At 37.4% G+C, this 12,540-nt stretch overlaps 1 protein-coding gene across 1 annotated transcript in view; it reads left to right on the top strand.

The window, feature by feature from the left end:
* Positions 1–1,016: 1,016 nt before the first annotated feature.
* Positions 1,017–12,540, top strand: part of CISD2 (CDGSH iron sulfur domain 2) — a 28,639-nt gene continuing 17,115 nt past the window's right edge. The window contains exon 1 of the mRNA XM_001363755.4: positions 1,017–9,753. Within this exon, the coding sequence (XP_001363792.1) occupies positions 9,651–9,753 (103 nt within the window). The 5' untranslated portion in view covers positions 1,017–9,650. The remainder of the gene's footprint in view (positions 9,754–12,540) is intronic.

The raw sequence follows: 12,540 nt of genomic DNA, 5'->3' as shown, positions 1-12,540 counted from the left end.
TTTCATTGTTTAGCAAGGAGTTCTCTCCCCCAAAGCAGTCCCAAGTAGGAGAGGTCCTCCCATTTCTGATCCAAGTAGAGTTCTCACTGTGAAAATGGGTAATGTTCCCAGTAGGGAATTGTTCCAATGGAGAATTCCCCAATGTGGAAATTTTTAACATTCACAAGTCTGAGAAATTTCAAGATTTACATTATCCTTTGGCTTTTTCCCCTTATTGCTATAGCTAAAATTTCTAACACTATATCAAAAAGAAGTGGTATCGAAGACATTGTTTTACTCGTCATCTTATTCTAGGATTCCAGTTTATCCAGATCATTATGTGATGCTGCCTCTTGGTTTAGGATAGAAACTATTTATCATGTTAAGAAACAGTCCATTTTACTCCTTTGTTTTCCAGTGTTCTTAACAGAAATGGATGTCATTTTGTCAAAAGTTTTTTTCTGTAACTGTTGATATCATCATCTAGGTTTTCTTATTTTTGCTATTATTATATTTGTTATATTTATGTTTATATTATATGTTACATTTATATTTTAAAAAATATTAAATCAACAGTATGTTCCTAGTATAATTCCAATCAGATCATAGTGTGTAGTCTTTGTGATGTGTGATTATAAATTTTTCATTAATTTCATTACAATTTTTAGTTTGTTTAATGTTCATTAGAGAAATAGGTCTACAGTTTTCAAGATCCTATTTGTAGCATACAAAGAAATTGGTAGGATTTTTTTCTTTTACTAATTTTGCAAATGGTGGAATACTGGAATTAATTATTATTTGATTATTTTGCAGAATTCACTTATAAATTCATCTGATTCTGGAGTTTAGTTCTTTGGAAGTTCATTGGTGGCTTGCTCATTTTCTTTTTCTAGGAATGACCTGTTTAAATGATTTATTTCTTTATTCTATTAAATCTGGGTATTTCATATTTTGCAAGTATTTGTATATTTCATTTAAATTGTTGGCTTTATTGGTATAAATAATTGAGGAGAAATTTCTAATAATGTTTCATTTCTTATGAATTATCCTTTTTTCATTTTTTATATTAGTATACAACACTCTATCTTCTGACTACATATTTTTCATTAGTTATCTCCCGGTCCTGGAAACCTTCTTATCCCTATAACCTCTTTTTTATCTCCTTTCAAATCTTAGGTGAAGTCCCACCTTATTCAAGAAATTTTTTCTAGTCCTTCTTAATCTTGGTGCCTTTTCTGAGATTACTCTCAATTTATCCTCTATCCTCAGCACTTAGCACTTAGTAGGAGATAATTAACAGTTTACTAACTACTGGCAATTTTTTTCCTCTTTCCTCTTTCCATTTTAAAAAGTAAATTAGCTAATGGTTCATGTATTTTATTATTATATTTATTATTTTTTAAGTCTAATTTTTATAACTTCAATGGTTTTTTGCTTTGCTTTATATTAGTTATGCATACAATTATATGTATATTTAGATAATGATAACAACCCTATATAGAAAAACAAATTTGGAAAATTTGGAACTCTGATCAGTACAGTAATAAACCCTGGGTAGATGATGAGTAGTTTTTTTCCTTGTTTTTACTTTGCTCTCTTTTTCTAATACATGTGTAGTTTTCTTTCATGATTTTTTGAAATATGTTATCCAAACCATTTCTTTTCTGATCATGGTTTTCAATTATTCTTTTTATTAAAGAAATGTTCATTGATACCTTCTGTTTTTTAAACATAATTTTGCCCAGTGTTTCTCTCTCTCCCTGAGACCTATCCCACATAACAAATTATATATTTAAAGTGCTAAAGAGATAAAAAATCAGAATAATTGATCAATGTTGCAAAAGTATGAAAATATATGTAATATGCCACACTTATGGAGCCTATGGAAAGAGTGGGAATGTGGTCTCTTATTCTTTCCAGTCATGCTTGTCCTCTATTTGCAACATTAACTTCTTTTCCATTTCCACTGTTACAGTAATTGGATATATTGTTTTCTTAGCTCTATTTATGCCATTCCATATTAGTTTATGTAAATATTTTAATGTTTCTCTGAATTCATCTCATTCATCATTTCTTATAGCATTCCATCATAAAACAATCATTTGCCACAGTTTATTTATTGATTTCCCAATTAATAGGCATCTACTTTCCTTTCAATTCTTTGCTATCAAAAATATGCTGCTATAAATATAAATAACACTGAGGACTCACTGCTCACCTAAGTGCCAAGAATTAGATCTTCTTTAAGGAATCAAAATGGCCACACTCAAGTCCTGGGTGAGTCTGAGTTCCCTCCCTATTGGACTAAAATAAAAAAAACTGGCCTTTGTGACCCAGCATTGATTCTCATAGTGATCATGGAGCTGAGATAAAAATACTTCCTCACACTCTGATATCCTGATTGGTATCTTTTTTCATTTCTTCCATTTATTCTTTTGTCCTTCAGGCTGAGTCATTTTCCCTCCTGAGGCTCTGCTTATACTTGTTGTGGAATCATACTTTTTCCCTCCCTGAACTTATTTCTTAGGCATCTCTTCACCCATAACATTTCTTCACAATGTTTGGCATCTTCTATTTATTACCTTCAGGAGATCAGAGTAAATTTGACCTTCTGTGTCAGGGCCAGGCTCTGTACCCTTCAGTATTTTGGATACAGGTACTCAGGTCTTGTTTGGCCTTGATCTTAATTTCTTTGGCTCTTGGCACTTGCTTTTACTTCTCCTGGTATGTCAGTCTCTTAGCTCTGGACAACTTCATGTCCCTTTGGTTTATTCTGCACTATGGCTATCAGGGCCTTTGGGAGAATTTTCAGTTTACATGTCCAAAGTTCAGCCACATGTCCAAAGTTAAAGCACTGAGGATTTCTAACCTTACCCTGAATCTTCATCAGAGTACTCAGGGTACTCTAGAAGCAGAGTGTTATAAGCTTCAGGTACCCATAGAGCACCTTTAGTTAGAGCTTTGACAGATAGCCTATCTGTTTACCTGACCTTTCACTGGATTCTTTTTTCAATGTCTGCATAATTCTGGCTATCTTTCTATGCAATGCTGAGGGGCTGAAATGCTTGATATTATCTCTCTCTGGATTTTAGAATTATTTGTCAATCTGGTGTCCTTAAATCTTTGCTGGAATACTTATAGGAGGGCTAAGCTCCTCTACAACCACTAAAGGTGTTATCTGTAAAAAATAGACTCGAACTCTGGACTTCAATCCCCAGAAGTCCTTGCTCCACTTCCCCAGAATGCTTTGAATTCTCACATGGGCCGAGATTGAGAAGGTATTTAACCTGATTGCAAAGGTTTTTGAGCTCTGTCTCTTTTGGACTTCCGTTTTGGGGCAGATGTGGCTCTTTCTATAATGTAGGTGAGGTCTTGTCTAGGCCTCTCTGGCCTAGGCATGTTTTCCTTATCCTGTATTTTCTTTAATCCTTAATCTTCAATAAACCTCTAAAAATATAATACTCCTTGCAGAGCGAAACTAATTTCTACCTGCCACAGTCTCCCCTAAATTTTAATCTTTACATATCTTAGTTGGGAGTCCTCCCTAATGATATTTAAATGAGAAACCAATTCACTGATATCAAAAAAGGGGAAGATAAAATAGGTAAATACAATATGAAGAAAAAAGAAACCTCTCTTCTATAGTTTTCTTTTTCCCATAATAGAAACATATTATTTCACTAAAGTCTATGCCTTGTACTGGCATGGAAGTGACCCTTTAAAAGAATAAACTCTTTCAGGCCCTGTTAAGCTGGAAAAGTTTTGAGAATGGGTCCTGCAACAAGTTATGTTTCTGTCATCTGAGGGCCAGCCAAAGTACATTGGCACCCCACTCCAACAGGCCCATTTTAGTAGAAATTTTTCTCAGATCAACTCAGACTTGGTGAATTTGGGATACAGAGGATAATAATATAATCACCATTTAATGATGTTTTGGGAGTTCTCACCAATGTCCATGGACTAATTTTTGAATATCATAAGATAGTTTGAATTCTAGGCATATTTTAAGATGAGATTAGAAGGAATAACAATGAATAATGAGAAAAATCTCAAAGAATAGAAAAATTCTATCAGTGAAATTTTATTTATTTTTTGAACCCTTACCTTCCATCTTGGAATCAATACTGTGTATTGGATCCAAGGCAGAAGAGGGGTAAGGGCTAGGCAATGGTGGTTAAGTGATTTGACCAGGGTCACCCAGCTGGGAAGTTTATGAGGCTAGATTTGGACCTAGGACCACCCCCTACCCCCCCACCCCACCCCCGATTCTAGGTCTGGCTGTCAATCCTATCAGTGAAATTTTCTGCTATAGGTATCTGGTTTCATCCATTTAGAGAATCTGAAATTTCCCTTTTGAACACAAAATGACTTTTATTCATACTTTTATTCTTTGGCAAGGAAATCAAAGTTGATAATTTGAGGTATATTTCCATCACTAATATTAATGATTTTTCTTTTATGATACTGAAATACTTGAAAATTATGTAAAGACTCTAAATCTTATCTGGAACCTAGATCTTTTTTCTAACTTCATTCTGTGAGTTTTTATGCTTTTAAAAATATTTACTTTGATGTCTACTTGTTATAGCAGATCTGCAACAAGTTTTGGCTACATACAATGTTTTTTGTTACATATATGTGACAAGATTTCACTATTGCATTCTAAGAATACAAGAAATTACATATGTGCTATATTTGGCTTAATAAATGATCCATCTATGTTATTATTATCTTTAATAATATCACGGATACTTCCATGGGGAAGCACGAGATAGTTCAGGAATAGTAGCATCATGTTAGACTAAGAATCAACAAAGACTAGTCTTTGGCAAATATAGTCAGTTCTATAACTCAAAATATGTATTCCAAAAATCACAGCACTATACAATAATACAGAATAATAATCAGAGGGCTTATGAGGAAAATGAGGTTGGGGCAAAACTTCATCAGTAACAGAAAAAATAGGAATTGTAAATGGTTTAGTCTTTCTTAGCACTGATTTCTTCATCTATAAAATAAGAGAATTGTATTAATTATATCTCTAATCCCTTCTGGCTTTAAAAATTCTATACTATATTTTAGTAGTTACACCTACCTCTTCCCATGTCAACAAAAAATAACCTTTAAATATATAGAGTCCATTGTATCTACCCTTATCCATATCTATCAATCATTTGTGAATCCGTGTTTAACCATTTAAACCAAAATATTTTCAACTTTTAAGTGTAATTAACAACAAACTATCAAGTTCTTCCTTGTTGAAAGAGTGGGTTTAAGAAGATCTTTAAGTACATGAGTTCAGAAACCATGGAAATGACTGAAGAGAAGTTGTACAATACTATTAAAGTAAAATAGAAATGTCTCCTTCCTTCAACCAATTTTAACAGTATATACTTTGGCTGTGTGATCTTGAGTAAGTCATTTAACCTCCATTACCTAGCTCTTACCCATCTTTGGCCTTGGAACCAATATATAGTATTGATTCTAAGATGGAAGGTAAAGCCAGCCTTTCCTATAGTTTTTAAAGAAGAGTATATACTTTGAAGTAGTGTTTGTTGGGTAGCTACTGGAAAATGTCTGTTGTATGAAAAAGTACCAACAAATTTTTTAAAATAGAGAGAAGGTTCATTAACATGAATATTGAAGTCTCTAAGGATGATGATAGGGAATGGGGAGGACTGGAAGTATTAAATTCAGCTACGCTCTTTGTGGTGGCAAAAAATTGGAAAATGAGGGGATGCCCTTCAATTGGGGAATGGCTGAACAAATTGTGGTATATGTTGCTGATGGAATACTATTGTGTTCAAAGGAATAATGAACTGAGAGAATTCCATGGGGACTGGAACAACCTCCAGGAAGTGATGCAGAGCGAAAGGAGCAGAACCAGGAAAACATTGTACACAGAGATGTACACTGTGGAACAATCGAATATAATGGACCATTGCCATTAGTGGCAATGCAACGACCTTTAACAACTTGGAGGAACCTACAAAAAAACCCACTATCCACATCCAGAGGAAATGCAGTGGGAGTAAAAACACCAAAGAAAAACAGCTGCTTAATTACATGGGTTGAAGGGATATAGCTGGGGATGGAGACTCTAAATGAACATCCTAGTGTAAACAACAACATGGAAATAGGTTCTGATCAAGGACACATGTAATACCCAATGAAATAGGGCATTGGCTTTGGGAAGAGTGGGTGGAGGGGAGGGAGGGAAATAATGTGATTATTGTAACCAAGGAATAGTGTTCTACTTATTCAAATGGAAAAACAAAACCAAAACCAAAACCAAAAAAAACCCTTCAAGACTTAAAGAAAAAAGAAAGTATTAAATTCACTGAATATTTAAGAGAATGAGCTAAATATCAACATTAAAGCTCTAACTTCATATATGTCTCAGTTCAATTTTTGGAGCTTCTTCATTAACAGGTAATAACACAACCCCCCTTCTGCCCCCCATCTAAGAGTTCCTCTGGGAACATATAAATTTGGTCCATTTCCAGCTCTCATCTAGGTATCTTCATTTCCCTTGAAATAAGTGGAATGAAAATTCATGAAACACTACATACCTAATAAGGAAAGAGTAAGATCCTATTATATTCACTAAATATTCACTGAGCCCCTACTGATTGTTTAGTTTTTGTGCTAGGCACAAAAGGGCTACAAGGCAAGTGAAACAGTTCCTACCACTTTATTATAACAAAGTTCTTTATGGTCATGCATAGTTATTTATAGTTACAATGTATTTTCACATACATGATGTTATTTGAGAATTTTCTTTTAAACTTGTAAGACTGGAATAGCCAACATATTTAGAATGTTTTAGGGTTTTCAAATGCACATACTTTGGGGGCAGTTGGGTGGCTCAGTGATTTGAAACTCAGGCTTAGAGATGGGAATTCATGGGTTCAAATCTGATACCAGATACTTCCTAGCTGTGGGACCCAGGGCAAGTCACTTAACCCCCATTGCCTAGTCCTTACTGTTCTCCTGCTTTGGAATTGATACAGAGTATTGATTCTAAGACAGAAATCAAGAGTTATTTTTTAAAAAATGTTATTTATGCTTGGGAGAAAGTACTACAGGAATTATTTCTCCTATGTGACAGATGAGGACTCTAAGACTCGGAGTTTATATGTTTGGGCTCCGGTCACACAATCATTATCAGTCAGGAATGGGAATTTCCTGATTTCAAGTCTATGACACCATACTGCCTTTCTGCATTGTAGTTACATCAAGAATTGTTATATTTATATTAAAGATGATGCTCAAGGATGTGATATGTCCAAGGTGGCATACAACTATTTGTAGCTGTCAGGACAAGAGTCTGAACCTTCTGATTCCAAGTTTGGTATTCTTTTTCCATATTGTATTTTCTAACTGAAAGAGAGTGGATGAAAAAAAATTAATTAAGTAGTTACAACATGGCAGAGTAGAGCTGGCCTTCAAGTCAGAAAGACTTGGGTTCAAGGTCTGCCTCACTAGCATTATGACCCTATGTAAATCACTTACTTTTTAGGACTCTAGGCAAATTCTCCAAGATAAAAACTTGCAGAAAAAGTGCTCACCTTCAATAGTAGTTTCTTCCTCTGGGAATTCCTTGGATTAATAAAATCACAGGTCTCATCCCTACCTTAACCCTAGGTGCCAAGCACTGTGCTAAACTCTGGGGATAGTTATTATAAAAGTGAGGCAATCCCCTTACCACCAAAAGAAAAATAGTTGAAAACAAGATTAAACATAAAACTGAGGAATTAAAACTATTGAGTTCAGGTAAGGAAGAATTACAGTAACTGGAATAATCACAGAAGGGTCATGGAAGAGGCTGGATTCTGAGCATGGGATTGAAAGACAAACAGCTGACTATCTGGAGAAGATAGGAATAGCATTCAAAGTAGAAGAAACAGTAAGTATGAACCTGTCATCACTGAAGGACTATCAAGGAAGAAAGTATCCTAGAAGAGTTTTCACACTAGAGAATGGTGGTATTCTAGATGGAAAGGTTGTGAGCATAGAATTACTAAATGATGAATAATATGGTGAAAGTGCTGTTTTAAGCAGAATAATTTGGCCACAGGGTGCTTGATGGAAGGGAAGGAAACTGATGGGGAGACAGGTTAGGTGGCTATTGTAATAATCCACAAGTGAAGTAATCAAGGGCTGGATATTGTAGATGTGACTCTAAAACTAGGACTTCTCTATTCAGGACTGATTTTGAGATAAAATGAGTCACTAAACACTTAACAATAGAGGTTTAGGGGGCAGCTGGGTGGCTCAATGGATTGAGAGTCAGGCCTAGAGATGGGAGGTCTTAAGTTTAAATCTGGCCTCAGATACTTCCTAGCTTTGTGACCCTGGGCAAGTCATTTAACCCCCATTGCCTAGCCCTTACCATTCTTCTGCCTTGGAGCCATTACATAGTATTGACTCCAAGAGGAAATGTAAGGGTTTAAAAAAAAAATAGAGGTTTACTTTGCCCTAACACAGTAAAGATACACAGCAAAGGTACAGCAGGACTTATTTTCAGCTTTAGTAAACACAGCTTCCCTTGGGAAACAGGCCTAATCATAATCTTAGGCCCCTACTAAGTTTGAAACTAGAGCCCAGAAAGCTTGTGTTTTTATTGGTCTTAGGTTAGGAAGCCATTTATCTATCCTTCTTAAAAACCCTAACCTTCTGCCAAAGAATTACTGTACATTGGTTCCAAGGCAGAAGAGTGGTAAGGGCCAGGTGTCAAATGCCTTGTCCAGGGTCACACAACAGTGTCTGAGATCACATTTGAAACCAGAACCTCCTGCCTTTGGGCCTGGCATTTAATCCAGTGAATCACCTAGGTGCTCCCTAAGTAAGGCCTGAGTGCAAATACTACCAAAGACAAGTTACTAGCTGAGGGATCCTGGGCAAGTCACTTAACCTCTCGGCCTAAGTTTCTGTATCTGTAAAATATAGATGAAATCAGTTCCAATCTAGAAGGGTTGTTTTGAAGATCAAATGAGATTAACATGTGCAAAGAGCTTTGCAAAACGTTACAGCATTGTAAGCGTTATGTAATAAATGCTAAGCCCATTATTAGTTATGTACCTACACCTTCCAATAGTGCCTAGCACACACCGTCACTGAATAAGTGCTTGTTGAAAGGGCCACTTCCTCGATCAATTCTGGGTGGGAAAGAAAAAAAAAATTTGCTTCCTGGTACCGCACCAGGATACGGGGCTGGGACGCGTAACCTTTGACCTCAGATGCGGTGAATTTTCATTTTTAGGCCTAGGGAGCAGCTTCATACTGCGAGGCCTAGTCTATACCTGTCCCGATGAGAACGAAGTCAAATTGACCCTGGTTCGTCCACGCCAGAGCACGCGCTTTCCCTTTTTCGCTTTGTTAGCGGCGCCCCGCCGGACAGCACGCCCTAGCTACCCCGCCGGGTCAGTCCTTTCCGTGTCTGCACAGCAGCCAGGGGTTCTTCCGCCTACGTCACCGGCTGGTCCGACCAATCAGGGGCTGGCAGATCACCGCTCCCTCGCTGCAGGCTTGCCGCTGCCCCACCTCCCCACGATCCCCCCCCCAACTGAGCTCCACTGGGAGACGGAAAGCATCCCGGCTGGCGGCGCAGGCGCGATAACAGAGAGGTCCTCTCCGATAGTAGAGCGCGCACTGCTTGTCGACCGAGGATGGTGCTGGAGAGCGTGGCCCGCATTGTGAAAGTGCAGCTTCCCGCCTATCTGAAACGGCTCCCGGTTCCGGAGAGCATTACGGGGTTCGCGCGGCTCACAGGTAGGGAGTGTGTGTATTTGAAGGGCGATGGGAATGGGCAATCACTAGCTTAACTCTTTGCTGTCACTTACACCCGACGTGCCCTCTACCGTAGGTGGGAGGGGGAGGAAGCGCGAGCACGCTCGGGGGCGGAGCTTCTTTGCGCTTTGCCTGCGTGACCCCGTGACCTGGCGTGGCGCACGCTGAGGCTGAAGTGGGCGAGCGGAGCCCGCAGGGCTTTCATTTGCGCCTGCGCATTTTGCAGCGTTTACGTACGTGTAGCTCTAGATCCCTCGTACTCCCATCCCGGGTCACCTCGGCCCTATGAGCTAACCGCTTAGTGGGCGTTTCGGTTTTTCCCGGGGTCTCGGGCTTGCTTGAGATGGGCCCTGCTTTTAAGCTTTTGAATAGTGCTGTCATCAGACGCTTGCCTACACTGTCACCTACAAAGCTTGTGCTTGCTCTTTTCCGGACTCCAGGTGACCTCCTTCCCTGCAGATGAGCCGGCTTTCATCCTCCCCCTGCCCCCTCCCTTTGCTGACCCTTTGCTAACTGCCTACCCGAATCCTTTAGGACAAAAAGGGATATCACCAAAAACCAGTGCAACCAGAAGGACATGCATTTATGGGGATAATCTCGAGCTTATTGGTATCGTCATTGTGCGGGGCTTGAAGGTTTGGAACGAAGATTAAATTGTTGGGAGATGCTAGTGAAAGGATTCTTAATCTATTTTTTTTGGGTCGTGGACCCCCCTTCTCAGTAGTTTTAAATGTCTTAAAACTAAACAGGATTACAAAAAACAACAAAACAATCCAATTGTATTGAAATACAGTTAACTAGTTTTTTAGTTTTTTGTTTTTAAGTTCCCAGACCTCGGAATAAGAACGTCTGCCCTGAATGTATGTTCTCTGTTTTATAGTCTTGAAAATCCAGAAGACATTCCAATATAGTGGGTGGGAGGTTCTTCTGATGATAGAGTTTTTAGTTCAGTTTGTGTCATGGAGCCTTTTGGCAGTCTGGTGAATCCTATGGGCCCTTTCTTCGAAGAGTATTTTAAAATGCATAAATAAAATCTTAAGGATCACAAAAGAAACGAATTATATTGGCCCAGTTATATTGAAATACATAGATGTGTTTAAGAAAACTTTAAATTTTATTAAAACGTTTGTTTTTTTCATGTTTTCATTTCTGAATTCATTCCTCCTTCTCTACCCAACAAGCCATCTTTTTAAACTAAAAAACTTGAAAAGAAAAAAGCAGTTCAGTCAAACCCACACATCGACATTACTTGACAGTATGGCAGTATATTCCCCACAAATGTTCAGTCATGTCCAACTCTTCATTACCTCCTGTACATTTGTACGTGGAACTTTCTTATTAAAGATACTAGAGTGCTTTCTCTATCCTTTTCCAGTGCCTTTTTTTTTCAGTGATCCTGGAATTGAGTTTAAATGACTTGTTTGGGATTACACTGATAGGAAGTGCCTGAGGCTAGATTTAAAGGCCAATCAGTGTTGAATCTACTGATTCACCTAGCTGCCCCACGTTGTTCCACAATTTTGCCAGCATTTCTGTGTTTTAAGTTTCCAAATCTTTTTCACATATCTTATCTTTTTGATCCTCAAAACAGCCTTTCCAGATTCACGCTTACACCTTTTCAAAGAGGGGAGGAAAGTGCATTAAGGAATGTATATTATTGATAAGGGTATTCCACTGCTTAAAAATTTTCATTGACTTTGCTGTCTACAAAATATAATCCAAACAAGCTGCCATTCTGGGTTCTCCACAGTGTCCAACCATTCTTTTATGTCTTATTTCATTCTTTTCCCTTGACATGCTCTAAATGGCCAAATACTGTCCCTTAAAAAAAACATCCATCCTATATTTTGCCTAGAGTGTTCTGCTGTTTCTTCCTGTTGAATTCTTTACCCCCCTGCAACATGACATTCCTCCTTCCTCAAAACTCTCATAACCAACTCTTTATACTCTGTCTTTTATTAACACTTCATCTTTGAATTGTTCATTTATTTAGTGTCTCAAATTAAGTTATGTGGCCCCCTTGATTTAGAAAAAAAATAAGAACTTTCAAACTGGACAAATCAAAATAATTTTCATGCAAAGAAAACATAGCATTTACTGATAATTTTTGTACAAAATCATCAGAGACTTGAAAACCCATATAGCAGCTGTGATACATGGTTTTCTTTCAGTGTGGAGATTATGCAGATATTTACAACTTTGTATTCATTTTAAAATGTTCCAGAGCCATAAATCTTGCCACATTTTCCATGTGTCCTTTCTTTTAAAAACAAAACAATAACTTCTCATGTTAACATTACATAGTACTTTTCCAGCCATATGTTCTCTCACCATGACACTGCATTTCTAGTAAACATACGGACATCTTTGATTACAGTGTGTTATTTAAATACTTAGACAATACTTATCTGTATCCAGGAACAGCTAGAAAAAGGCACTGAAAGATGATAAGGTAGCCTGACAGCAGTCCTTTTTTGCTAGCAATATCTGAACTTAAAAGTTTGTTTCATGTGTTTGAGTAGGGCCCCCATTGCTTTTAAAAACAAATAATTTTAACAGAAGCTGGAAAATACGATAGTACCAGATTTCAAATTCTGTAGTTTGAATACAACTTCTTTGCAAAGGAAGCTAAATTACTTTGTTTCCTTGAACCTCATAATGTAGTGACATCATATATTTTAGTTATGCTAAGAGATTCAGACATCTTTTGGCATGGGTACAGAACTGACAATTTCTGAGGCTATGAACTTTCATATTTTGATTATGTTC

Source organism: Monodelphis domestica, chromosome 6 (genome assembly GCF_027887165.1).
Source record: "Monodelphis domestica isolate mMonDom1 chromosome 6, mMonDom1.pri, whole genome shotgun sequence".
In the NCBI taxonomy this organism is placed as follows: Eukaryota; Metazoa; Chordata; class Mammalia; order Didelphimorphia; family Didelphidae; genus Monodelphis; species Monodelphis domestica.
This window is presented reverse-complemented; position numbering and strand designations above follow the sequence as displayed.